At 28.6% G+C, this 27,773-nt stretch overlaps 4 protein-coding genes across 10 annotated transcripts in view; 3 read left to right on the top strand and 1 right to left on the bottom strand.

The window, feature by feature from the left end:
• LOC145750185 (nesprin-1-like) overlaps positions 1-27,773 on the bottom strand; it is a 94,737-nt gene that overhangs the window by 63,840 nt on the left and 3,124 nt on the right. For all 7 annotated transcript variants that reach the window (XR_014283668.1, XM_082566150.1, XM_082566153.1 and 4 more), the window contains exons 7-38: positions 27,211-27,386; positions 26,561-26,766; positions 26,122-26,231; positions 25,798-25,953; positions 25,488-25,595; positions 25,005-25,166; positions 24,691-24,811; positions 24,404-24,564; positions 23,995-24,147; positions 23,461-23,613; positions 23,020-23,337; positions 22,735-22,878; positions 22,450-22,623; positions 22,199-22,286; positions 21,744-21,967; positions 21,349-21,527; positions 20,615-20,732; positions 20,281-20,456; positions 19,646-19,781; positions 19,315-19,443; positions 18,996-19,109; positions 18,774-18,884; positions 17,771-17,947; positions 17,280-17,564; positions 17,049-17,165; positions 16,085-16,276; positions 15,612-15,794; positions 15,229-15,344; positions 14,888-15,001; positions 14,595-14,706; positions 14,148-14,240; positions 13,754-13,948 (exon numbers count right to left, since the gene is read on the bottom strand). Coding sequence is in view for 6 of the 7 variants with exons in the window: in XM_082566150.1 (XP_082422276.1) it covers positions 13,754-13,948; positions 14,148-14,240; positions 14,595-14,706; positions 14,888-15,001; positions 15,229-15,344; positions 15,612-15,794; positions 16,085-16,276; positions 17,049-17,165; positions 17,280-17,564; positions 17,771-17,947; positions 18,774-18,884; positions 18,996-19,109; positions 19,315-19,443; positions 19,646-19,781; positions 20,281-20,456; positions 20,615-20,732; positions 21,349-21,527; positions 21,744-21,967; positions 22,199-22,286; positions 22,450-22,623; positions 22,735-22,878; positions 23,020-23,337; positions 23,461-23,613; positions 23,995-24,147; positions 24,404-24,564; positions 24,691-24,811; positions 25,005-25,166; positions 25,488-25,595; positions 25,798-25,953; positions 26,122-26,231; positions 26,561-26,766; positions 27,211-27,386 (5,001 nt within the window). In the remaining variant the exon portion in view is untranslated. The remainder of the gene's footprint in view (positions 1-13,753; positions 13,949-14,147; positions 14,241-14,594; positions 14,707-14,887; positions 15,002-15,228; positions 15,345-15,611; positions 15,795-16,084; positions 16,277-17,048; positions 17,166-17,279; positions 17,565-17,770; positions 17,948-18,773; positions 18,885-18,995; positions 19,110-19,314; positions 19,444-19,645; positions 19,782-20,280; positions 20,457-20,614; positions 20,733-21,348; positions 21,528-21,743; positions 21,968-22,198; positions 22,287-22,449; positions 22,624-22,734; positions 22,879-23,019; positions 23,338-23,460; positions 23,614-23,994; positions 24,148-24,403; positions 24,565-24,690; positions 24,812-25,004; positions 25,167-25,487; positions 25,596-25,797; positions 25,954-26,121; positions 26,232-26,560; positions 26,767-27,210; positions 27,387-27,773) is intronic.
• On the top strand, positions 3-1,828 carry LOC145751177 (uncharacterized). The gene is made up of 5 exons (XM_082567277.1): positions 3-140; positions 263-481; positions 832-1,107; positions 1,189-1,312; positions 1,443-1,828. Exons 1-5 carry the CDS (start codon positions 104-106, stop codon positions 1,627-1,629), a joined length of 843 nt encoding a protein of 280 aa, XP_082423403.1. The 5' UTR covers positions 3-103; the 3' UTR covers positions 1,630-1,828.
• Positions 5,393-7,551, top strand: LOC145750188 (uncharacterized). The gene is made up of 6 exons (XM_082566158.1): positions 5,393-5,553; positions 5,640-5,852; positions 6,107-6,331; positions 6,431-6,700; positions 6,817-6,901; positions 6,990-7,551. The coding sequence occupies exons 1-6, from the start codon at positions 5,508-5,510 to the stop codon at positions 7,405-7,407; spliced, it is 1,257 nt and encodes a 418-aa protein (XP_082422284.1). The 5' UTR covers positions 5,393-5,507; the 3' UTR covers positions 7,408-7,551.
• Positions 7,879-10,002, top strand: LOC145750187 (uncharacterized). Its single transcript, XM_082566157.1, has 5 exons — positions 7,879-8,203; positions 8,359-8,598; positions 8,742-8,987; positions 9,106-9,208; positions 9,273-10,002. The coding sequence occupies exons 1-5, from the start codon at positions 8,137-8,139 to the stop codon at positions 9,985-9,987; spliced, it is 1,371 nt and encodes a 456-aa protein (XP_082422283.1). The 5' UTR covers positions 7,879-8,136; the 3' UTR covers positions 9,988-10,002.

The following is a 27,773-nucleotide window of genomic DNA, read 5'->3' as shown; positions in this document are numbered from 1 at the left end:
CCAGTAAAAATGTTAAAATATTTTGTAAAATAAAACAAAGCATAAGGTTTTTTTATTTGTTTTTTAAAATTTGTTGTACAAGAATATTAATAAAAGGGGTCTAATGTTGGACAAAATATTTGCAGTGCTTTTAGTAACACGTAAGATGAAGTTGAACTATCACATATTAGTTAATTTAAATTGCTTGCCTGTTTCTAATATAGTTAACAACACATCAAATATAATATTTTGCAACAACTACAACAAACTTGTTTTATCACAGAATGCTTTCAACAAACTTTTAGCCAACAACGACTTTTATGCCGCGCAACACTTGACGAACAAAATGGGCAGTTATTTCATTATTTTCTTTCCCAGGCTTTTATTTGTGAATTTACTTTTAATCCACCAAACAATCAATCCATTATATTATTCCAAGTGCTTTCTATAATTGGACACGGGAACATGGCTTTCAGCCAAAATACAATCGTATTACCAGATGGTAGGTTAACAAAATTACTAAATAAAATACTATATTTTAAAGTTAACCACGTTTAAACTAAAATAATTAATGACAACAAGTTTTTGATGACGTTAGGCCGTTGACGTAATAGTTGGTAACCAAGTCACGACAAGAGATGTTGAACAAAACAAAAAACTCTAGTCACCAATGTTAAAACATTTTTAGGCTTACAATAAAACACTGTTAAGCAAAAGCAAGTTAAATTATAATAAACACATTTGACTATTCGAGATAAACTACCAATTACACAAAATAGGATAAAATAATACATGCCGCGAATTAATTTATGATTTAAATTTAACTTTAACACAAAGGATGTTACTTTTCAGGAGAAAGCCTACCTAACCTTGAAAACGTTAACTCAATACGAAACTCTTCCAACCCAGTATGGTGTGGTGCTTATACAAGACCCAACTCTGATAGTCAATGTTTAGTAAGAGCAAGAGAAATATGTTCTACAAGGCAAGCTGTAAGTGAAAACTGGCCGCCAATAATTCAGACCAGATATGTGAGCATATACATTGTGATGACGTTTTCGTTTTTGAATTGTGACGTAGACGATCCAGATCAGCTGATTGGTGAAGTCAGTACAACAACAAAAACAAGTAAAAAAATAGACCTTATACGATCTTGTTATTTTTCTTGTTAAAAAAACGAAATAGTCTTTTATTAATGATATATTTTAGCAACACAGCTGACAAATTCTACTATTACTACTGGAACCTCCCCAATAGTGTGGGTTGCTGTTGCATTAGGAATACTAGTAATAATTTGCCTTGCTACAATAGTCGTTATGTACATAAAAAGCAGGTTGGTCTAATGTTCAGGGTTTATTAAAAAATAATACAAATAAATGCATGTGTTAAATAACTTCTTTAGTACGTATTTTTGAACATCTTTTAATAATATAAATCCTACTAAAGACCTATTTTTTGTATAGCAAAGGTAAAAAGAGCAATCAGTCAGGCGAAGCACCACCTCCTTTGCCAACTACGAATCGAAGGCCAGACAACAACCCAGACTCATTTTACGAAATCCCCATCCAGTCTCCAACCGTTCAAGAAACTAGCAATAATTATGATGAAAGAAGAGTGATAAACAACCAGCTATATCACTCAGTACAATAAACATGGCATGGTTTTTCTTTTTATATGATTTGTTACCTTTGAAACGTAATGATGGTCAAGTGCATGTGGCGTTTGATTTTCAGAAAAATTATATTTTAATTAAAATAACCGTATAAACGTGACCGTATAAACGTGGTTACATAAAAAGAGGCTATGTATATGTACTTTTTAATTAAAATAAACTTAAGTCTATTTAAATTATTAACCAAACACTTACTATATTTTTAATTGTGCATGTTTTGTTATTTATCTACAATAAATTATGAAATACATTTTTTATCGAAACACTGTTTCCAAAACTATATTTTAACAAAATAATGTCAAATGTCGATAAGAAAGGTAACACAATAAGAATACTAAATAAAGTTAAACTTTTACCATTTTATTGAATGTCATTCTAAACAAATACCAAACAAAAACTTCTAAGAAAACTGTTTTACAAATAAAATTTCCAAAATTCAAAACAGCAAACGTACCTTTAATAAAAGTATTGCAAACAAAATTTTCTTCAATTTGAAAAATGATCATTAATCAAATTTTAAAAGTAACTCGAAATGAAAACGATTTAATTCAACGAATTCAAACAAAATAGAAATCCCACATTTTGTGTCAGTGAACATTTCGATATATAATCACGTTTGGGTGACGTCTTATAATTAAAAATGAAAACAAGCAGTGGCCGAAAATATCTTCGCAGAAGAGTCGAATGCGTCAATTTCGTGTGAAATATTATTGGAAATTAACAGTTTAATAATCGGTTGCTTAGAAAGCAGTCAGCACATAACAAAGAAATCAAAACTTTTTATTTTAAATCAAGAAGTCGGAACTTACAAAGGGTTTCAACATCTACGTTGCTAAAAATATTTTTAATAAGTTTAAGGCTTAAAAATGAGCACAGCACTAAAAATCATAGCATTTCTGTTTTTACAGGGTAAGTTAAGTAATATACCAATAAGCAGAAGAAAATTGAACCTCTAAAAAATTAATAAAGATGTTGTATACAATTTTTTTACAGGAAGAATCACATTATCCATGCAAGCTTTTTTAGGATGCGCTATCAGCCCGACCAGCTACATACAAGTTACCAATTCCAGTGGTGTGATTACGTCACCGAACTTCACCTCTGGGTATTACCCCAACCATCAGTCATGCAAATGGCAATTTACACAAGTGAACGAGAAAACGTCTGTTTTGCTGGAAGTTAATTATTGGAATATTACAACAATTGGTGGAAATGCCTCAAATTGCGAAGATCATTTAACTATAGGAGATAGTAAATATATAGCATTTATATATTATTAGATAAAAAACAAATCCTAAAATTTAAATGTAAAGAATAATTGCAATTTAAAAACTAATTAACACTTATATGGATGTTTTATTTGCATAGTATCGTTACGACATATAACTTTTATGTGTATATGACATAGTCTGCGTTAACAAATTAAAACACAATTTTTCTGTAGAAGATATATGTGGATATTCCGAAACGCAAAGATGCTTTGTGATAATGCACGCGGACAGTGAAATAAACGACTGTACGCTGAACGCTAATATCGACGGGTGTGTAAAAGTAAAATCAAGCGAACCTAATCCCTATATTCGATTTTACTCCAGCGACAGCCGAAATTCGGAGGGGTTCAGTCTGAAGTATAAGACTATACGTTGCCAAGCGCCAACAGATCCAACAGGTATATACAAACATACATTATTTAGGCCCATACTTGATAAACCTTAAAACAAATTTGTTAAGATCTAGTGAGAATTGTAAGTACGAACAATTTATAGACAAAACTGCGTTTTAATTTAGCAATTTAATATTAAAATCTAAAAATAAAATAGTTGCCCGAAATTTATGTCGCTGAAGAATCATGTTATGAGTAATATAGAAACAAACAAAGCACTATTCAAATCTAATCTAATTAAAATCATTAAAAATTGTTTCATTTGATGCTCCTAAAATTTATCACATATGAATTGGCAAAATTTAAATTTTATTTATTTTTTAATAATTTTAGTAGCGCCTATTGTTATGGAGAATATTATGTCTACCAATGAAATGCCTTCAAACGGTAAGAACGTTTGTTTAGCGCTGTTAGCCAATCGTGTAAAGAAAACGATAAATGTTAAAAACCGATTGAAACAAAAATATATAATAAGTAGTATTATGTATGAAAAAGACTTAAAAGTTTTTATTTTTCTGTTATTATTAATAACTAAATTGCCAAACATCCAACAAAAATTCTTAAAAAAAATTGAAAGTGATTTTCATAAAAAAAAAAATTTTAAGCTAATTTACAAATAAAACACAATTTCCATTTTAAGACACCTTAACAAAAAGACTATTTAATTCCATAGTAAAACTAATTGATATCGTGTTTTAAATAAAACCTTAAATATTATATGTTTTTATAGATTTTGGGGAATTGTCGATGACTAATTTATATTTAATTGCAATTTTTTCTGTTGTGATTGTTCTATCGCTAACTATTATCATGGTATTCTGCATACTAAGAAAAACAAGGTAAGTTATAAGCGTTTGTAAATAATTGTCATCAGAACAAATTTTAATTTAGATATGTTGGTACAAATTTTTTTAACAGGAAGAACAATGATGATCAGAAACAAAAACCAAGCGATAACAGTGACGTAGCGATTTACTCAATGGCTGAAGACGTGCCACCTCTACCTAGTAAACAAGGCTACGGGATGGTAAGAAATATACTTTACAACCCGGCTGAATCCCTCGAAAATCTAGATGTTGCAGTGTACGACAGTTGGGAAATTCCCCAAGCCAATAACAGTTACCAGGGAAATAATGTTGTGTTAATTAACGAACATAACGAAGCTGAAAACAAAGTTGAGTCAGATTCAAACAAGCAATGCAAACCTGATGCAGTATGGGGTGAAAACGATAAAACACATGTTAAAAATGACAAAAATGGTTTAAATATTGTCGAACAAACTAAACAAGAGTCCGAAGTTGCCACAGTTACAAACGAACAAGCAATAGACCAAACGCAGGTCGACGACGACTTTGTAGACATGTCCGTTTTTGGAAATCGAAATAAACTTGAAGTGGCTGATTTGAATGCCAATAGCGCTTGCAAGCACACGTTCAAGAAGAATGCAAATTACGCCAAAATAAAACGAAACAGTCAAGGGGAAAAAGTCAGATCAAGGCACAGCAACAAAAAAGGTTCTTTTGTTAGATTTGTGTTGTCACGAGGCGGGTCAAAGGTTAAATTAGACAAAATTAAACGTGAATCAAATAAATAGAGCCAAAAAAACACCATTTATATATTTTACTTTGTACAAATTTTTAAAAGTTGTTTTTCATTTGAAAAAAATTATTTTTAAACTTAATAAAATGTAAACACTACTTTAAAGGACAGATTTTGTTATAATTTATCATTTTTGTTTTTATACAATTTTTTGTTTGTAAAAATTCCCCTAATTAATGCAAAATGTTTTTTTTTAAATCTGTTGTGAAAAATAAATAATCAAAGTGTTTTGTTAAATTTTTTTTCTAAAATTATCCCAACTTAAGTTAACATACATAAATTAGGATATGACGCACCTAAAATCAGTCAATACAAGGTAAATAAGTTTTATTTCCAATACGAATAACTTGTTTAAGCTAACTACCGGATATCACGTGCCCAAGAAAGTGACGTCACGTGAATATATTTCGGCATGCACCAAAAAAGGATCATTAAAATCTAAAAATCTAAAAGCTAACGAACAGCATGCCCTATGTGTTAAATCATGACGTACTATAAACCAAAGGTCGCATAGTTATAACATGTGTCTGATAAAAAAACGACTTTAAAACCTAAAAAATTACATATCAGCAGGCAACTCGAAAAAAGAAAAATATGAGGGTATTGTTTTACGGAAATATTCTGATATTACTGATAGTTAGTAAGTAAATTGGATAAATTTGCTGATCTATAAAGACATAAATAAAGCCTAGTAATCTAAAGCTTTAAAAACAAATTTGAATTTAGATGTCCTATCTATGAAATCAAAGAAAGAATGTACATCTATCGTTAAGACCCATTCTAACAGTTCAGGACTAATTGCAATAAAGAAAGGCAACGATATAAAATGTCAGGGGAGTCTTCACATACCTACAACATATAACGATGTTTTGTTGCTTAAAATAACAAAGTTAGATTTAACAACTGAGGAAAGAAGTGATGAACTTGTACTACCAGATGGTATATATCTAATTGTTTTTAATTATCAAAAATCTAGGACTATATTTTACAATAAATAGACTTGATTAATATGCAAATTACTAAAAAATTTAGACTAATTAGGGTCTGTCCTTTTGGATAGGTTTATGCTAATAACGTTGTAATAGCATGAATGCGATATAATATGTCATATAGTTGTCGATCAACATTAAATAATTTAAATTCTGTCAGCATGCAATTTTTTTGTGTTATAAAATCCATATTATTATATACAGGAACCGTCATGTCGAATATGCCCGATGTTACAGAGTGTTACAGTTATTCAGAAGCTGTTATGACATCGTGTAACAACAACCTGCAAGTATGTGCAAACAATATACAGCTGCCAACCAATCTAGTTCAAAGTTGGCCAAGAGCAGTTCTTACATTAAACACATTTGGGGGAAAGAAAACTAAAAATTGGGGCTTTTCTTTGGTGTATTTTTTAATCAACTGTACAGGTGTTTTTGCCATAAATTGCCTAATATTTTTATATAACATTTTCTATATACTACAAAACTAATTGAGATATGCATTGTTAACGATTAAACTATTTACAGACAACACAGTTACTTCAACTGTTGAAACATTAACGACAACATCGCTTGATGAAATAGAGACCAACAACCCTATCACGAGAAAACCATTACCTGTAACAACAACACGAACAACAACAACAACGCCGACAACAATAATACCATTAACCAAAACAAGCACACAAGGAACACTTAAATTAACAACGGATTACAATTTGTTTGAAAACTTAACATTTTTACTTAACAAAACTACTACTGATGTGACAACGGTTCGCACATTTCAGCTTGCCAATGGTGAGAAAAAACATTTCAAAGTTTTTTGAACAAATAGTAGCAAATTCAAGACGATTTAAATGTTAATTGTAAATTATGAAAGGTCACTTTAAGACTAATGAAGTTTGTTTTTGCAGAGACTGGAATTCAAGTAATTATTGCATTGAGTGTCGCTGTAATTTTATTGGGTATTCTATCAGTTTATATGTACATAAGTTACAGGTACGTGGAGAAACTAAACTAAAACACTACTTAAGTTAAAGTTAGACATGATTTACAAAAACTAATGTAGTGTCTTAATATTTTTTAGAAGAGATAGAGCAAAGCCAAGACCCCTTTCCGAAGAATTGTCGACTAGTCCCTTGCCCCCTAGCCTTGCATCTCGTAACAATATTACCTACGTATCAGCTGATGACATCATTCCTATTAACGTCATCAAAAAATCTCATAACTACGAGTTATGTGGCCCAGCATGTCCAACGAACGACAGCCCATACGAAATGATTGACGGTTCCGTATACAACGTGGCGTCTAGCGATGAGGCAGGTACGTCAGAAAATGTGACGTCACGTGGCAGCGTGGACGATGTAGCAACGTTACAAAGCGTGACAGAAAAAAATGAAACCGGCGAAATGGTTGACAATGAACTTTATAGTCCAAGTAGTAATGAATTAAAGGTTGAAACGCATTACGGGATGGTAGATAACGTTTTATACAACGAAATTTAATTCCTTTTCGAGTTACTAAATTATTTTTTATAATTTTAAGACTTTTTCCAAAGCAACCGTGATTTTTTAATTTTATATTTATTCTTGTATTTGTTTTTTTGATTTAAGTAAAGCATTAAACAGACAAAAATACAAACATCTACATAACCTTTTTATATTAAAACTCTGAAAAAGTCAAAAATACAAACAGCAAACTTGCATTAACTCTTTAAGTGACGTCATCAACGTACAAAAATAACCTTTGTTTATGACGTCAAAACCCAGTTACTTTTACTATCATGACGCAACGAAGGTAAAACTGCGCATGTCACGAGCAACCGGTTTTTAAATAATGTGGAATGGCAGACCACGTGACTTGAAAGGAAGCTGAACGCAAGATAGCATCGCAACTTCCGGTTTTACCACGCGTGACGTCACGACACGTGACCAGAATCATAACACTACACTGTGGTGGCAAGGCAGGTATGAATGGTTATACTAATTGCAACAATCTGTCTTGTGATTGGAAAACTTAAGAAAAACAATGCTAAACCTTAGTTTCACCACAACGGTATAAAAAAAGAAAGTGTTCTAAATAATCAAGGCCCATTAAGAGTAAATTCAGTCAAAGATTATTGTTAACAATTGCAAGTGGATCAACAAACTACTACCACAGTAAGGGAGAGAATATTAAGAAAAAAATCCGAAAAATTGCCAAACGTATAATAATTTCACATCTGACTTAAAAAAATGAAAAAATATGAATTTAATTTATGGAGTATTCTAACGATATTCGTGCTAGCCAGCTGTTTTTCGTGTGAGTAATTTGATTATATCAATTGTGTTTGTTTAAATAATTTACAGGATGTAAGCTATAATACAATGTACTATACCAACAAAATGTTATAATTAAAGTAAAACAGTAAGTAAACATTTGTTTTGGGGAATAAATGTGTTGATTTATTTTTAAAGGTGTAAATGGCGAAGTTATGTGTGGTAATACGGGGATTGAAGTTGTACAAGACGGTCAAATTCATGTCTCAAGTCAATCAATCTTTCCCTTTGACACGTTGTGGCAGTTAAACGACAGTGCCAAAGATATTAACAATTCTGTACTTGTTTTGAATATCTCAATGGTAACAAGTTTTAAGAGAGACCCAAGTATAGTCATGACATGCACAGCAGCTGTGGATTACGTTCTACTTCCTAACGGTAAGTTAATAGGCACAATGGCAACATTTATATGTGTATTACTAGAATAATCACTCAAATTAGTGTCAAATTCTTTGAATACCATCCATAGAACAGTAAAATTACACTTTTGACTGTTTCCTAATCTAAAACCTATTTAACAGGTGAGCAGAAATGTTATGAAGTTCAATTTTGCGCAGTTTTTGTTAGTAACTTAACAAGGACGTATCCAGATAGTTTTATTAAAAATATAAAAAACAAATGCAATACCACGTGGTTGGAATCAAGCGATTGGCCCCCAACAATCTGTGGTAAGGGCCGAGTCCAAGATGCGTTTAAATTGAATGTAAATTATCAATACTATGATGTCCAAAAAATGCAATCAGAAGAAAAAATCAAGGAGCCAATAGGTATATATATTTTTTCGATCTTTAAAAATTAAAATATTTTTAAATAATATTTATATTCTCTTTAGTATGCTCTTTTTATTGGGTTAAAATACAATTTGTTTTTATAATTTCAATTCAGAACAAGGCGGTGTTGAAACTTTGACAATTATTGTGATATTTTTGTTGGTGTGTGGAATTATGCTACTTGCAAGCGCAGTTTTTGTATATTTTAAACGAAAAAGGTAAAGAATAAATAATATTTTAAAAGCTTAGTAGTTACAAAAGATTTGTTATTGCTACTTTTAGGCAACATGAGCGTAAGGTTTCGAGCGGGGAAATTACTCCTTACGCCGTACATGTAAGTACCCGCCGGCAGAGGCAACAGAGTTTACTACCAGCTGATGCAATTACACATCGTGAACAACAAACCCAACAAGAAAATAACGCAGGATACCTTGTTCCACTTAACCATTCGCCGCAAGATGGAAGCAGGGAGCAGATAATAGCCGAAGAAAGGCCGTACTGTGAGATCGCGGCTACTGAAAGCAAAAGAGCAACTATGTACGGGCGAAGCAACGCTATTTACGAATTGGCATACAACATAACAGACAGTCCTGACAATAGAAATGAGCCTGATATTACAATAGGCTACGATAAAACATACACGCCTGGTGGCTATTACAACAATAAAACCACTGCATTGGTTAGTAGTAGCAGTGAGAGTAAACTACGCCGCGATTCCGAAACTTGGCACATTTCCGAAGAAGACATTAAAAACCATTACGCCGAAATGGCAGCCCCACCAATAACGCCATCGCCAACAAACAGCGCCAACCATTCAGAAAACGATTCGTTTTTACAAAGCAATTCGTTTGATTTCAAAAAACAACACAATCCCTATGGCGAAATTATCGGCACCGTAAAAGATGGGAATTCTGTAGAGCGATTTAACGAATGTAATGTTAAATATAAATCCGTAAGAAAGAAATGGAAAAGTCAACCTGATATGAGTAAAATTTAATAACAGTTTTAATCATGCCTAAAGTATTTGTTAATTTATGTCATTTTATTGTGTAACTTAATACGATTGAAAAATAAAATAAAATTCATTTTTGATATAAATTGAATTAATTTAGTTTTTTTTTCTGACATTACAAACAAATTTAATCAATAAAACCAACCTTAAATAAATTAAAAATTGCAAACAAAAACATAATTTATAAATATAGTTGAGAAAGCATGACATATTGAAGTCCTAATTAATATATTATAAAACAGCATCCTTATGACTTTATACAATTGGCTTTATACGTAATTAGTGACATGTTTTTCAATGATTCAGTACGGAAATAGAGCTACGTAGAGTTCTTTAACTTATTTACATTTAATGCATTTTACTTAATTAACATAGGACAATATTACTAGTCAGCGGGTCATACTAACTACAGGTAGTCTAAATTAAAAGCAAACAAAAAAAGAACAGCAAAATGTTAAAGACACATCTTAAGATTATTCAGTTAGTTTTATTATCAGGTACGAATTATAAAAATTTATCTAAAACTAAGTTTAGTGACAATGTTTGTAATTAAACTAAGTATTTATCAAAATTAATCTCTCTACCTTTTCCACTTGAAGTTAAACATTTTCTTACGGAAGTTAATTCAACTTTGATAACATTTAATTAAGGTTTTACTATCGTATCGTGCCAATCCAGCACCTTTCAAACAATGTTCGTTAGTCGTGATCAACTAAAAGATTTTAATACGTCAATGGGTTATACTTTATGGTCAACTACAACTAGTGATGGTTACAAAATTATTGGACAACGTTTTTTAAAAACTGGCATTATTCCAGATAACAGAACGTTTGTGGTTGCAAAAGGGTAAAATTTTTGATAGTTAATTAGAATTTTTTTTTTTTGATAGTTAATTAGAAACTTTAGCACCCATCAACAATTCTATATAATAAACAGGGTGTAACTTTACAACAAAACACTGGTATAGATACTAAATTTATATATTAGGCAATGTGGGTCTACCGGGACTACAAAGTAACAGTGTACTATATTTTTACTTAAATGACTTAGAATTAGCTAACTAAAACCTTAAAAACAATCTATACATAACTTAAAAATATGCAATTAATTTAACCCTTTTTATCTAAATCAATGTAGGCTTACCTAATAACTGTCATTACTGCAGTATTGAAGGAGTTGATGTAGCTGTTCCTACAAGAATGAATCTAATACCTGAATCTCCAGACGCTGAACTTCATTTCTACAGAATGGTTTGCCCTGATCAATTTCTAAGCTTAGGCGAGATTGGAACGCTTAACAGTCAAATTAATATACAGCTTTATAGATGTGTTAACGAAACGTATGTGGCTACAGCGACGTTAAATGAAGTTATTTATCAACAAATGTAAGATATTTTATAAGATTTTTTACGATACGTTTTTGCTCTAAATTTAAGCTGAATTGTTTTTTTTTATTATGCCTTAATTTAAAATAATTATTATCTAAACCTATTTTACTGTTGTCATATACGCAAGCAATTAATTTTCCTTCATGTTTTGTTAGGTTAGAGGATGGGCTTTTAGAATTACATAATATTAAATTCGTAAAAATTGGTTGGAACAGTACTTTCTTTTATATCACGTATCCTATGGATAGAATGCGAGAGTTTTTTACACTGCTGAAAGAACCTGACCAAGGTAAGGAAGTTTATCTATTTTACAAACCATTGCTTCCAATCAATTTTGTCAAAACAAATTTGGTTTTTTGATATGTAACTCCTTTCTAATAACCTACCTGATATAAATGTTTTAAAGATAAAATTTTACCCATAATTTTTGCTTAGGCCTAAAACTGTTTTCTTATTTAATGATCTTAATAAACAACTTTTTATTTTATATAACTTCTTTTTTGTGCTATTCTCGCATTGTTTACATAAAGTAATTTTATTAAACTAAATTTTTTTTTCCTTTTGTGTTATATAGGATCTACTGGTAACAACATCTCTCTAACTAACGTAACAACTGAAACTCCCACTACAGTTATTTCAACAGAAACTGAAGTGACAACTCAAGAAATAATAAAGATGACAACTAAAGCTGCTTTAGAAAGTAAGTTGATTATGGTATAAAATAGTAAATATTTCTCAATTTTTTTATACACAAAATACAGCTTTATCTAAAGAAAGACTAAACAGTATGCATACTTTTATAATTTATTGTAGGACAAACTATTAAATTTAAAAAGCTAAAATATGAATGTAATTTTAGGCACCACATGGGTATTCATAACTATAAGTGTGAGCCTTTTTATTTTGTTGGTTATTGCTGTTTCTGTGGTAGTATGCTTGTTAAGAAAAAGGTTTGTAAACATAAAAAATAAACTTTTAATTTTCATGTGAAAATCTAATCAATAAATATAAATATTTTCTTTTTTTATGTGTATTATGTATATTTCCAGTAATATTTATAGCCTATAACACTGATATATATATCTGCTTAGTTTAAATCTTTTAATAGGTAAAAGTATTATGAATTTATTATTTTTTTTGATCAGGAAGAAAAAACCTGTTCGCATTTTTTCGAAATTTAGTCAACGTTTCATTGGAAGAAACCTACCAAAAATACCTGTTTCTATTCGACAGCGATACACCAATATCAGAAAAAGATCACTACCCAACAGACCAAAAGAAGTAGTAGAAGAACCTGTTTACTACTCTTTTCCAGATAGCCCAAAAATAAAAACTGATAACAAACAAGAAAATCCAAACTTTGAAATAGAAAATGAGCCTGCCTATATTACCCCAAACACCATACCAGATGTTGATCCAAAAATTAGCCAAAAAAGGGTGAAGAGAATGGAACCTAAAGTTACAACCTTTCAAAATATAGATGCAGAAGATGATGGTGGATACGAAGTAGCAATTAAAGATTTTGAAGATAATAATATATTAAACAATGAAAGCGAAAATACGGAATATGAACAACCTATTCAAGTTATAAAGGGAAGTAATATGGAAACAGAAATAAATTCTGAATATGAATCACCCATCAAAAAAGAAGCCCCAGTTTACTTGGATTTCGAAAAATAACTTTCACACCAAAGTAAATAGAAATAAAACATTAAACGCTATTCGTTTAACTTCTAATACCAACAAGAACAAAAAAACTGAACTTCTGGGAGTCTACTACATTCAAAACAAAAATAACCTAAAAATTTCATTAAAATACATAATCTACAAAACAGATATTACAACTAAAAGTTCTAATACTTTTAAACATGCAAAAAAATGTAAAAATCACACCCTAGCTACTTATACACCTACTCAATTAAAAATATAAAGCAAAAAATCTAACATAACCTTATCTAATACAATAAATGTTTAATAAATAATATAAATTAAAACAACAGTTGCCATTACTTTTGTCACATTACATGTTCTTAACATAACTTTAGACATATAATTAAATAATCTTTAAAGTTTGCCCTACAAATAACAGTAAAATTTCAGTTTTTATGTTATATGAACTCTAAATAACCTCAACTTAACTATTAGGTGAAATAAGGTCATAATGACTAACATAAAAGTCACTCCACAAGTGACATAACTAAACACAACAAAAAACTTTCCTCCAAAAAAAACAACAACCCTAAAAATCTAAAACTTAAAAAAAATTCTTTTAAAAAACTAAACTCATAAAAAAATGTTATAATCTTCACCTCTACAAACTACTACTCTATAAAAACTTCTCAATTGCATAAAAAATCGACTTACTTGAATTGTGTTAATCGCCTTCGTTACATCATCAAGATAGACATCAGTTGTTGCTCTTAATGCTTTCTCAAATGCCAGCAACCATCCAGTGAATTGTTCAACAGTGTCTGCATATTGGGTATGTGATTCCAAGGCAGCCGATACAACTCGTTTTCGATCCAGAAATTGTTGGGGAAAATCGTCGAGCAGCACCAACTTAAAATAACATTTGGGTTTTATGTTTAAACCTTTTACAAATAAATATTGTTATACTAAAAAACTACATGGATCTTCAGTTAAAAAGTTGTAAAAAATGGATATTTATAAAAGTATTTACTGTTTAAAGATTTTGTGAATAAATTTAATTTAGAAAGAAAAATATTAATATTGTTGTAATATAAAATAATAATCTTACCATAGAATTGATTTGTGTGTTTAAAAGATCGCTGTCAACAGAAATAAGTCGATCTAGCTCAAGAACATTTTTTTTCAGTGATTTTGCTGATTCCTAATTTAAATATGTTATGTGTTATGTAAAAATAGTAATATTATTTATTTAAAAAAAAAACGAATCCAATTTGCCTTAAACTAAGCTGTCTGCATAACAACTACTTTGACACACAATTAACCCACTATTAATTGTAAGTTTATGTTTTTTTATGCATTAATAATATTTTATTAAAAACGTTGGTCATATTTATATTGCATTACATGTTTTTTTCAAGTTGTCAACACAAAATTTTATATATAACTTTTAGGTAATGAATGTTACACACTTATACCATGACCCTATTTCATAAGTGGTATACTACACTATTGAACTTCACCCAACTAGTTTAGTATTAATATGTTATACACTTACTGAGTATGCAGGGACCTCTGTGGAAAGCTTCTCTGCTGTTAAAAGTTCAGCTTTAAGTTTTTGTTGATCTCCTGGTAGAGCTTCTCTAGCTTCACTGACAACTTTTTCACATCTAAAATTTGTAAAAAAATAATAATAAAAAAAAATATTTTTAACAAATGTACTTCACAGTATAAAAAAACAGAACATTTGTAAATACAAAAGCTATTAATCGAATATAAAAAAAATATTTTAATAAATGCATCGATTTGAAAAAACCTTATTTATTAAAATATTTTAAAAAGGAAATTTACTTTTCAATAAACTGGTTAATCTGGTTTTCTTTTTTCTCGTAAAGTTGCCATTGAGTTAAAGAATCTTCCAACAATTTGTTTCGAGATTTAACATTATGCATTACATCATTATATCTACAATTCAATTAAACAAACATAATTTTATTTAAAATAATAAAATATATTTAGACCGTACAGTTAACCTTTTTACAACAAAAATAAATATATATATAAATTTTTTAAAAATTAACCAACACTTAAGTATATAAGAACAGATGTATTCATATGTATATTATAAATAAAAAAATTGGAATACACCAAACAGGGTCTACATTTATATTTAAGAGTGTATGATATTTTACCTTTTCTGCAGGGCTTTGTTGTTGTTCAAAGCAATACTTGCATCTTTAAGTAATTTAGCTTCAGTATTTAAAGTGGTCAGACCCAAACGAATTTGCTCCAAAGAATGACAAAATTTCTAAAAATTCAAAATAATTATATTATCAGAATTTTTAAAACCATTTAAATATTAAAATTAATTGTTTTTACTCGAGATAGCCAATCTTTTAATGATTCTAAAGCAATACCATCACACAAAAGATATCGTTCTTAATTTAATGGATTAGTCACTCAAAAGACAACTTAATTTTTTGTAAAAAAATATATGAAACTTTTATTCCTTTAAGTACCAAACCCCTTAAAAATTGAACAAAATTCGATTAAAAATATCTTAAACCGATATTACCAGATGTTCATCTTTTCTTGTCATAACATCATCTGCACTTGCACATGCATCAATTGGAGTATTCAGTTCTTCCTCTGCATGTAGAAGGCACTCGTCAACGTGTCTCTTTGCTGAGTCGTACTTGGCTTGATGACTCAAATGTTCCCCTAAACTGCTGACTAAGGCTTCAGCACGAGCATGAATCTACAAAGAATTTTTAGCAGTGCATTAATATATGTATTTGTCAAACTTTATTACACTTTGCCCTTTTTTTTAAAATTATAATTAAAACAAACTTTTTTAAACAAAGAATAATGGCAAAACATGATATCAAAGTAATAATCCAAATTTTACATTTTTTAAGTTACAAACAAATTTTTTTATTAATATGAATAAATTTAATCGTAACATGAATATTAATAAACCTAAGTGAAAAGATGTAAAAAAAATCTTCACAGATAGGTTTACAATTTATTATTTTTAACAGTACATACCTGTTTCCATTTTCCCCGAACAGTTGTAAGTTTAGCATCCAAAGTACTTGGACTCTCCAAACCCTCGATTGCCGAACATCTTGCCTCTAGACTTGCAAGTTCTCCTTCCTTCCCATACACCACACCTGCACATTCCTGTGCTTTACCAAATCCACTTTCTGGGTTTTCATCAGATTTCTCTAACTCAGTAATCTGTAAAAAAGATTAATTTTTTGTACTTGATAAGATTGGCAAAAAGTTGACTATGCATATCTGTGACTATTCATAAAATAAACAAAAATGAATTTAAAGTTAATAGCTTTAAACTGTTTCTATCATTTGAATTATATTTTTATTAACTATAAGCATTAGTAAAAAAAATAAATTCCTACAACTAAGTTCTAACTAAATACAAATAAGTGTAGCGTACATAAAGTAATTAAAAATAATTTCTAAATCACCTTTTTTTTGCAACAACTTAGACAAAACCTTTCATCAAAACACATTATTACAAATATTACAAACAGTTAAATAATATTATGTTCTAGTATTTTATTTTATAATTTGTACATCTTACAATAAATTTTATTACACCAAAGTGTTACGATATATGTTATACCATCTTAATATAATTCCTATAAAAAACCAAGACCATAAACTAATTATTGTAATCAATGCAATAGTTTTACTCTCTCATGTTTAAATTAATGTAATACGTCAAATCTATTTCCTGGCTAATATTAATGTATTTTAATGTCACGTGTAATACAATCATATTTGGTATTATTTTTACCCCACAAAACTTCAACAACAAAGCAGTATATAAAGCAAAATAGATAAAAAATAGATATATTAAAATAGCAAAAAAATAGCAAAATAGATATATTAAACACAATGTAAAACTGAGCAAAAATTTTGTCAAAGATGCACTTTGTGCAAATCTAATTTTGTCAAACAAAAATATTTAAAAATTTTGTTAACTTACTTGGAGTTGAACATCTTCAAGCCATTGACCAACTTCATTCAATCCTTTATCGCAATCTGTCCATTCTTCTTTAATAGTTTCCAACTTTGTGATATCAGAATTTAAATCCTTTTTAACCTGGGTTTAGAATTAAAATGTGTTACTATATTGGGTTATGAAATAGTTATATGTATATACTAAACCAACAGTTGTTTTAATACTACAAAATTACAAGTTTTAAACTTGTTTTACCTTTTCAAGGTCTTCAGACAATTTCTTAGTTTTTGCTTTAAGTTTTTCTTTTCCAGATGCACTTGACATTTTGGTCAAATTGCTCATACACCCCACCATGTGATTCAGTTTTTCGCCAGCACTGTCCACAAAGGGGTGTAAAGAGGTCAAAGAATTTAACTCTTGGTTGATTGAATTTAGGGTGCTTAGTCGTAGCTTGGGGTTTAACAAAGGACGTACATGAGCCATCGTGTCAGATAATTCTTTGGAAATTGCATCAAATTGAACCCAGTCATTTAATGTTGTCTACAAGTTTCAATGTTAAATTAAATATACTTTAAAATACTTCAATCTAAAACAAAAAAAATCCTACGAAAACAAAGAGACACGTATAATACCCGTAATACTTTTATGCTGTTTTATCTGAACAATTTTTTTTTATTTAGCCTTCGTGTTTTTAAAAGCCAAGAAATATATACAATACTTTAAACTTAAATACAGTATACGTTAACCTCATTATTTTGTTGTTTAGCCTCCACTACTTCTTGCAAATTTTTCCACTTTTTTTCCAAGTTTGAGACATCGGTGTAGAGAAATGAGGGAACTTGTTCATCAGAATGAAGTTCCTTTCCAATCCCAACTTCAGTGGCAACTCTCTCTGATAAAGCTTCTAATGCTTTGATTGAATTCTAAATATATTAACAAAAGTTTATTTTTATATACAATATTTTAAAAATAAAATATTTTATTTTGTTTTGATTTAATTTAAATGCAGATTAACAAAATTTAGGTTTATTAAATTTATTTTTTAAGCATTATTTAATTTTTTTTTTTAAATAAATGCCCAGCGCAAAAAAAGTACATCTATTTTTTTAAACCAGTCACTTTTTAGAATACATTTTGAAATACAAACACATCAACCTAAATAAAAAAACAACATCCTTACATAAACTTTTCCAGAGAACATCTCAATTTAAGTGCAAAAATACAGTTTTTAAGCTCATATACCCTATAACTACTCACATATACTATAACGCTTTTATAAGCCTTTTTAACTTAAAATATTTTAACCTAACTTAACTTTACCTAAAACTTTAAAACAATGAGCACCAAACAATTAACTACTAATGTTCAATTACGGCCTGCACCGCAACAGTTTTAATTGAGCCTAAAAGAATGTGGTATGTTAGTAAACACAGAAAGTGGTGTTTCACGATTTCAAGTAGCCCTTAAACCCTTAAGTGGAAAAGAACAGCAATTTAAGTAAGTTTAAACTTGTGCAGGGGGCGGGCATGCATTTAAGAATACACACTTGCTAAATACTTGACTGAATTGTACACAACTACCCATTGATTTAACTTAAAAAATTTTTAATATTCAACTTTGCAAAATTGCGCTGGGTATTTACCTAATAATAATTAGTATTTATATAAAAAAAAATCATGTTTTTAAAAAAATATATAAAAAAAAATCATGTTTTAAATCTTAAAAACTAAAAATTTATTTAATTTGAACCTGATTAGTAGATAGTAAAGCTTTTGCATCTTCCAAAGAATCAACATAAACAGGAACTTCATCAACATCCTTTAAAGCCTCCTCCTCTTCCTCTATAATCTTCATTGTTTCCTAAAGCAAAAAAAGGGTAATTAAAATACAGTAAAGATCGTTTCACAAATTTTACTTTTAGAGTCTGAAAAAATTTGTTTTTTGAACATTAAAGTAAATCTAAAAGATTACCTTTACGTCTGATCTGTACTTTAAACACTTTTCGGTAGCCACCAATCTTTTCTCTGTAACATCCAAGGCATTTATTACTGCCTTGCAGTTTGCTGTACAGGATAATAATGCAGTCTAAAATAAAATCAAATAAATACATATAAAAATATATAATTTACAACAATAATAAATCTGTTTTATAGGTATACATACAACAATTGTTTTAGTTGAAATTTTATAAAATAATTTAACCCATCTTTACATAAAAAATTTGATAAATAAATATAATTTAGTAACAATTTAGGTTTTTTGATTTAATCAAATAAATGTTAAATAATACCTGGCTTTGCAAAATTTCTTCCTCAGAAATATATTTTGACATTTCCTCCAAATTCTTTTTCATATCTTCAATTCTGTCAATATGTTTGTCTCTAGCTTCGACAATTGATGAAAATTTCTCTGATAACTCCTTAAAAATTAATAAAATTTGTGTTATATTTAAATCCAAAAATTTTGATAAACACATTATTTAATAAAAATTCTAATAAAAAATAAAAAAGTAAACAACTGGCTGGCAACTTCAATTTTGCATGAAATATATTTAATTTTTAAAAAACAACCATACCTAAAATTTAAAAACAACCATACCTAAAATTTAAAAACAACCATACCTTAAACCTAGCAGGGTCAGGGTCTAAAGGTTTTTGAACTTCTTCCATGACCTTCTTTGCATCATTCACCCATTCTTCTACTTTCATCATATCCTTGTCAAATTGTTCACGTTTCTTGGGTACTTGTGTTAATTTGCTAAAAAATGTTTATATTAATTTAATTTATTATTGATGTGGAATTGATGTGGAAGGTCGACTTCAAAAAAACCTAAACATAGAGTAACATCAGGTACTCCAACCTAGTCTCTCAAGTTGCAGTTTGGAATATTATTATAAGCGCCTGATAATTTAACTGCTGATTAAATATTGGTTTAGCAGAAGTTTACGCCGTTATCGCGCCTTACTTAACAGCGCTACAGCATGCAAAAAGGTTGTGGTAAAGCCAGAGCTTTTGACTACACCATGCTGCTCGCAAAACAATATTCAAGTTTTAGTAAGAAAAATATTATTTAGTTTTTTACTTATTCTAATCATGATGAGAACATTATGTTTTATTAGGGGCATCAACGTACTAAAAGCAAGATTAAAATTAATCGCATTTAAAATCGGTTGCAAAAAACTACAAAAAATCACAAACATTTTACAATAAATATGCAGAAAAAAATTTAATATTTTAGTATTGAAAACTTTTTTACCTGTGCACTCTTTCCTCAGCAGCAAGTAATCCCTCATATTCCTCTCTGTGTTTCATCAACATCCTTTCCACTCCTTCTATTCTATCCCCAGTGTTTCCCTCATTAATTCTCTCCCCCAGTGTTTCCATTTCATTAACCAGTTGGAGTAAGTTGTCCAGATTAGTATGAAAATATTCCTAAAAAAAAAAACATAAATCAAAAAAATTTATTAACATTAAATATATTACATTTAACTATAAATTTCTTTAACATTTTTTTAGTGAATAATTTTTGTTTAAATAAATTGCCTACCTTACCAAAAATAGTTATTTTAAAAACAAATAAAAAACTTAACCTCATGGTTATTAAGCAGTTCTTCATTGGGAGATTTTCCTATGAGTTTTTCTTCAGAATTGAGTTGTTTTTTACAATTTTTTAACAGTTCAGTGTATTCTGTTTCAGCTTCCATGAATCTTAGATAAAATAAATTGCAAAATTATAAATTCCAACTAAAATATCTACAATGTTACAAAAAGTTATATAAATATTCAACATAGCTTAAAAAAAATGCATAAATAAAATAAGTTATCCATTATATTTATAAAAAATAAACAATATAACAAAGAAAAAGTATAAAAAATGTGTATATTTTAAAAAATAGCAACAGTACAGTTTATTAATAAATGTGTTTGCCCTAAACATTATGGTAGACTAGTTTACCTAACTACTTTAATCTTTTGTTAAAAATTTCTATTCACACTTTTGTCAAACACTATTATTATTTAGTTAGCGTAGCCAAGCACATTATATCATTGTGTTTATGTATATGGGCTTTGTATCACTTAAGTACTGGTCCTTTGTTAAGGATAAATTGTAGTAAAATAGTACACCACACATCAACATTAGAATAATGGATAATTTAAAATGGATTATTGAACATTACACTGTTACAGGTGTCTATAAATTACCCTTACCAAGTAAAAAAATTTTAAAAAGTAAAATCTTTTATAAAAATTTTTACTTACATTTTTTTTATTTTATGTTTGCATTTTTTAAATTTTTTTCTAAAATTAAATTAAGTTTACTTACTTTAAATGGCACAATTCAGAGGAAGCCTGCTTTAAGACGGATTGATATTTTTGTTGCATTTGCTTTGTGACATCATAAACTGAAGTTCTCTCCCTTTGTGAAGTTTGAACGTCTCTTAACTTGCTACTTGCTTGCAAAAATCCTGATAAAGGTGAGTTTTCAACGTCAGAGAAAAATTCCTTTATAAAAAACAAAATAAAAAGATATTATCAAAAAACAATCATTTAGTATTAAATAAGCATTAACATACAATTTTAAGAAAACTAACAAAAAAAAATTATAAATAATATTACAAAAAAATTAGGCCAGTTGTAATTAAAAAATATCTACTTCAAAGTCCTAAAGAGATTACCAAATACAATAGCCTACAAAATAGTTAAAAAAATGACCATTACCTTATGCATACTGACTCTTTCTTTCACTGATTTTCCATCAGAAGTCAAAACATTCTGTGATTGGTCCATCCACCTTTGTAGGACACCTAAACTTGATCGATATTTTCTTAAGGCATCAGTCCCACTTTTAAGTTTAGGTCTCCACTCGTTTGCCTGGTCTGCACAAATTTGAAGACGTCCTGTTGATTCCATAATTTTGTCTTGGATATTATCAACAGATTGGCCTGGATTAAAAACATATATTTTTTTTAAAAATGATAATAATGTTGTCACCTGAAGATTATGTGTTTTTTAAGTTAAGATTGCGATTTAAATAATTAACTCTGTTAAAGTTAATCTAAAAAAAAATTTAAAAACTGTATGAACAATTTTGTAAGTATACCCACTACATTTTTGATAAATTAATTAAATATTTTTATCATGAATTACTTCAAACAATAATTTTATGCAATTACCTGGCGAAGTTAGGTCACAAATTACGGCAAAATTTTGACTTAATCTGCCTAACTTTTGTTGCTGTTGATCTGTACTAGCAAAAAATCTCTAAAAACAAAAAAAAATAAAATAAAAAGTTGATTAACTTAAAAATAATGTTTTATCTACTTTAAAGTCCAGTACATTTTAGTATTTATAAACAGACTTTATAACAATTAATAAATAATTTTTTTAATTACATAAAATTTTAATTTTTAAATTTTGACCCAACCTGGTGAGTTTGATATTGGCTTTCCATATCTATGTCCGGATGTTCATATGACGTAATCATCTTCTCTGCATCTTCTAACCAGTCATCAAGAGACTCCAAATCACCTTCCACTCCTTGGAGAGGTTGAAGAAGATCAACATTCCGAGTAATTGCTTGGGTAACATCTCGGCGAACCTAAAATATTTATTAAAAAAAAATTTTTTAGTTTTATTCTGATTCAAGAAAAAATGTGTTTTTGTATTACTTAAAAGTTTAACTACAACCCTCCTTTATTTATTTAAATACCTGAACAAGTCTATTTTTGATTGATGTCATTTCGTTTAACATAGAAGAAACTTCTTTCTTAGGAGTCTCTTTTACTAAACTTTGTGCAACTTTGCTCACAGTTTTAAATTCTTCTTCCATTTTAGCTGTTTCTTCACTAATAGCCTAAAAAAATACATAAATGAAATACAAAAGATTTACCGAAACTAAGATAAAATGAAGTTTGCAAATTAAAAAAAAAAAATAATTTTACCTTAAATGAAAATAAAGCCAAACAAATTTAAATAAGTAAAAAGTAAATATTACCTCTACTTTAGTAAGATACTCCTTTACAGCCTCATAGTTAACTGGAAAGGGTTGGGTAATAGATTCTTCAACGTCTTTCAACCAATCAGATAATTCTTTAACTCCTGATGTAAAATCGCTTTTTCTTTTTGCGATATCGTCAGCTTTCATAAATTCTTCACAAGCCTTAAATATTGCCCTGGCTGGCCGGTTTATGCTAGCTAATTGTTTATCAATGTCATCTGCTATGCTATCCTCACATATCTCAAGTAGATATTGTCCATTTGTGTTTAATGCCTTGTGTATTGAAGCCCATTCTTTGTAATTCTTGAAAAAATTCTGTAAAATAAATGTAAAAAAAATAAATTTGCAAAAATAGAAAAAGGTATTAAAATACAGAAAAATCACAAAAAAATACTTAAAAAACAAAAACAAAACTAATTTCAAATTAAAAAAACTTACTCTTTTTTCTTCGTCACTTTTTGAAAGAACTTCTTGAGCTTCATGAAGCCAGGGAATAATTTGTTCATGGCAAACTTCATATTCTTCCCATCTTCCTGCTGCTTCTTGCAGCGCAGTTTTAACTTCTAAAATCTCAGCACAAACTGCTTTAGCCTGTTATAATAAATAAAACCACAATTTGAAGAAAAATTATTTTAATCAACAAGATGATGTTTAGAATTTAATAAAAGTATTTTTATTAAACTATTTAATTGTTTGTTTTTTTTTGTCTAGAGAAATTAAAATTTAAGACATGTTATCGATATCAAAAAAAAAATTGGAAATAAATGCTGGTTGTTGCCAAAAGTTATATTAAACCACACATTAAACTTTAACAAATTATACTGCAATTTCCCAAGTGTATATAATAAAACATGATTTAATTATAAATTTAATCTGTAAGTATAAATTTAATCTGTAAGTAAATTAATAAACAAGTGTTGACAACAAAAATAATTCCAACTCCCTTAAATATTAATACAAATATTTTTATACCTGTTCCTCTCTGTCTGATAAAAATTGTTCAATGTTATCTCGTTCAACTGGAGAAATGGTGTCATCAGATTTTAAATATTGCTTTCCAGTTTCACGAGCTTGTTTTGCAAGTTGATCCAATTTATCAACAAGGTTTGCTTTTTCAACAGTATCCTAAAGTTAAATAATGTATTGTAGACATTATTCTCACAAATAACAACGGAAATAAATATTTCTAAATAATTAAAATTCATTTAGAAACTTTACTTTACCATAGGGCAGTTCAAATTTTAAGTAAATAGCATAAGTTTACACAATTGAAGTGCCTGAAGAAAACATAGTTGTAATATAGTTTTTGCCTAAATTTTTAAATTAGAAAAGCATATATCATCAATCATAAAATATTTTGAAACAAATTTTAAATTCTTACAACATAATCACTAAGTAGATTTTCCACATCTTCTTTATGTCCGTATTTTACCGTCCAATCAGCTAGTTTCTCCTCAGCATTGCTTAACTGCCTTAATAATTTATGTTTTTGATCAGCATATTCCAGTTTCTTAATCCGCTGCTCAGCAGTCGAACTTAAAGCTAAAAAAAATATTGACTAAGAAAACACAAATTACGAGAAAACAATAATTACCTTTAGAAAAACGTAATTCCAGTGTATACATACTAGACGACTGAACTTACAAACCTAAAAGTCATCAGTTTTACCTGTGAATCGTTCTGACATTTCTTCCAATTGTTCTAATGGAATAGAATGTCCGGTAAATCTGTGTGCTCTTCTGGCTTTTTGAAACATTTGTAACATTAAGTTCATGTCCTTAAAAACAGCCTAAACAAAATATCCCTTTATTAAGTTGTTAACTTTTAACATACATACACATAAAAAATATGCATTAACATTACTTAAATGAACTTACTTGTTATATTAGAAAACAACAAACAATATATTCTAAAAAATATTTTTTTTAAATTTGTAAACCTAATTATGCTATAGTTAAACTAATACTAATATTATAAATTACCCTGTGCTTTGAAAGTCGTTTTTTAATATCCTTGCCAATTTCTTCGTTATCCGCATTTTCCTCAATATCAGAATTAACAAGCAAGTCTTCAGCTTTGTGCAACCAAGAACCGACCTCACCCAACTGACCAGGTAAACTACAATCTAACTCTCTATACCATCTCTGTACAAAAAATCAGACTTGAGTTAGTTATATTGGTCATAAATAAACATAAATAAAGCTAATTGTTATTGCAAAGTAATTAATACATAAGTGTGTGGTAATTTTTGATTACAATGTCAATACTTTATAGAATTTTAAAGGAAACATCGCTTCATTAAAATAACTTAACAAATATAAACTGAGACTTTAATTCAAAATACAGTTTAAAAAGGACAAATATGAAAAAAAGTAAATAAAAATAAAATATAATGTAAATCAATTGGGATATAAAAAATAAAAAAATTCTATACGTTGAGTTCTGTATTAATATTCTTAGTTTACCTTAGTAGAGTCAATAATAGCATTTTGCAGATTCCCCATACTTTTAATTTGATCTTCACTAACTGATGAAGCTCCTCCTGCTGCCCATTTATCCCGAAGGGCTTTTGCCTTAAAAAACATAAAAAATAATTAAGGTAAAAGAAGTTGTAAGATACATGTCGGTTTTTGTATATTCAGTACAATATTTTTTCATTTTACTAAAACGCCAAGTTAAACTTGGAAACAAAAATTTAATCGGTTTTTATAATTTTTTTTTATAAAATTCTCTATTAAAATTGATATCACAAACGAACAAAAATTACAAGTTTACCTGTTCAAATTTGGGTTCCAATTTTGTCCTAAAATCTCTGTGATCTAGGTAATCTTGTTGTCTGTATCTGTGTCTTTTGTGAACATCTTTTAAAGTACCTTCAGCCTCAGTTAACCAAGCCATAATATCTTCAAACTGTATTAAATCTTCGTCAACCTTAAAAAATTAAAATGTTGTAAAAAAATTTTAGTGAATTTTCCTCTAAAAAAAAGTTTCATATAATAATATTATAAGTTATAATGATTTTAGGAATAAATTATTTTATTGCTGATGTATTTTTTAAATTTTTTGTTTTATTAAAAGTTTTTTAATTTTTGCACTTACATTAACTTGAATGGGTTCATGGCCTTCCTCTCCAGCATTGCCATATTGTTTTACGAATTGAGCCACATAAGTCATTATTGACTTTTCATCTGGTCGTTCCACATCAACATCTTCAGAACAAAAAAATTATAGAAAATAATGGTATTTAGTTGTCAAAGATCTTTGACATCCTGATTTAGGCACAAATTTAACAACCCCTTCGTATTATCAGAAAATTATTAAAAAAATTTCGTTTTTAATACAGAATTCATTTTACAGTTATTACAGTATTATATACAGAATCTTGCAATAAATTGTAAAAAAATATTTTGATACAGAATAGTTTACTATTTATTTTGTATTTTTTACAATATTTTGAATGTCTTGCAATCTCCTGTTAGAAAAAAATAAACCTATGCAATTTTCAAAAATTTAAAAAAATTAATTTAAAATTTCTTACCCTCAGGTTCAAGTAGTCTAGGTATACCCAGATGTTTTTGAGCATTGTCAAAAGCCATTTCCAAATTTTGTAAATTTGTGTTTTTTCTCACTGCATCAAGATCAACAAGGTCAGCACTTATTGTGTGTATCATGCTGTTAAACGCTCGCCCATCTCTCCAACTTGGACCAAAATCACGAATAGAAACATCCAATTCCGGAGGTTTGCTGTTAAAAATAAATTAATCTAATTAATTTTATATTTAAAATATTGTTTTTTTTTAAATGAGAATTTTATTTTTTCATGTCTTTGTATGTTAAAAATACATACAATTATCCTAATAACTATAAAAATCTACTATTTAAAACCACTACCAGTTTCGGTTTTATTCTCAATTTTGAATATTTCATGTATGTGTATGGTAGATGAAGCAGGCATTGTGTAATCATTAAATTTGTTGTTTTTTATGGCCGAATAACCTTTAATTGGCCATAAAGTTAAGGTTTGTGAGTACACAAGTATTACTGCAAGTTAAACACAACATGTATACTTAAAAAAATACAAATTTACTATATTTATACAACTTAGTACACATATCACAACTTAACGGATGTTTTAAACAAAAAATGCTCAGAAGAATGTTTATCAATAAAAAAATAAAAGATATTTACTTTTTAGTTTTCCTTTTAACCCATTGTAAAAGAGCATTCTTAGCTGCTCCCTTCCATTTTGCTCTTGCCCCTTTCTTTTTTCTTGGTGGTGAACCGTCATCATTTAAACTATCCAAACTTGAAGTACTGCATGATAGCTCACCAGAAAAGCCAAGATTATTGGTAATTTCTTCAATCTAAATATTTCAAAAAATATTTATTCCAAAAGTAACATGGTAAAGACTTTTTATTAGCGTTAACTTACAAACCATTGTTTTTTTTATAATTTTAACTGTCTGCAAAATTGACACTCTTATAAAAAAAAAATTGTGAATTTACTACTAAAAATAAAAGGAATAAGTGAGCCTGTTTAATACCAAGCTTAACAAATTGACATGTGAATGTATGTTTAAAAATTGAAAACAGTTTCTAGTGCTAATTTTTTTAAGTTTACCTTCAAATAAAATTAAAATTATTTTACAACTTTAAAAAAGTTTTACAGCAGGCCTTTAAAATGAATTATTGAGCAAATGAATGCAATGTGAAGTAAATAATGTTATTGATAATGTGTGAACATGCAAATG

The sequence above is a fragment of the Corella eumyota genome, chromosome 4 (genome assembly GCF_963082875.1).
Source record: "Corella eumyota chromosome 4, kaCorEumy4.1, whole genome shotgun sequence".
In the NCBI taxonomy this organism is placed as follows: Eukaryota; Metazoa; Chordata; class Ascidiacea; order Phlebobranchia; family Corellidae; genus Corella; species Corella eumyota.
The sequence above is the reverse complement of the archived record's forward strand: the minus strand, read 5'-3'. Positions and strand labels throughout refer to the sequence as shown.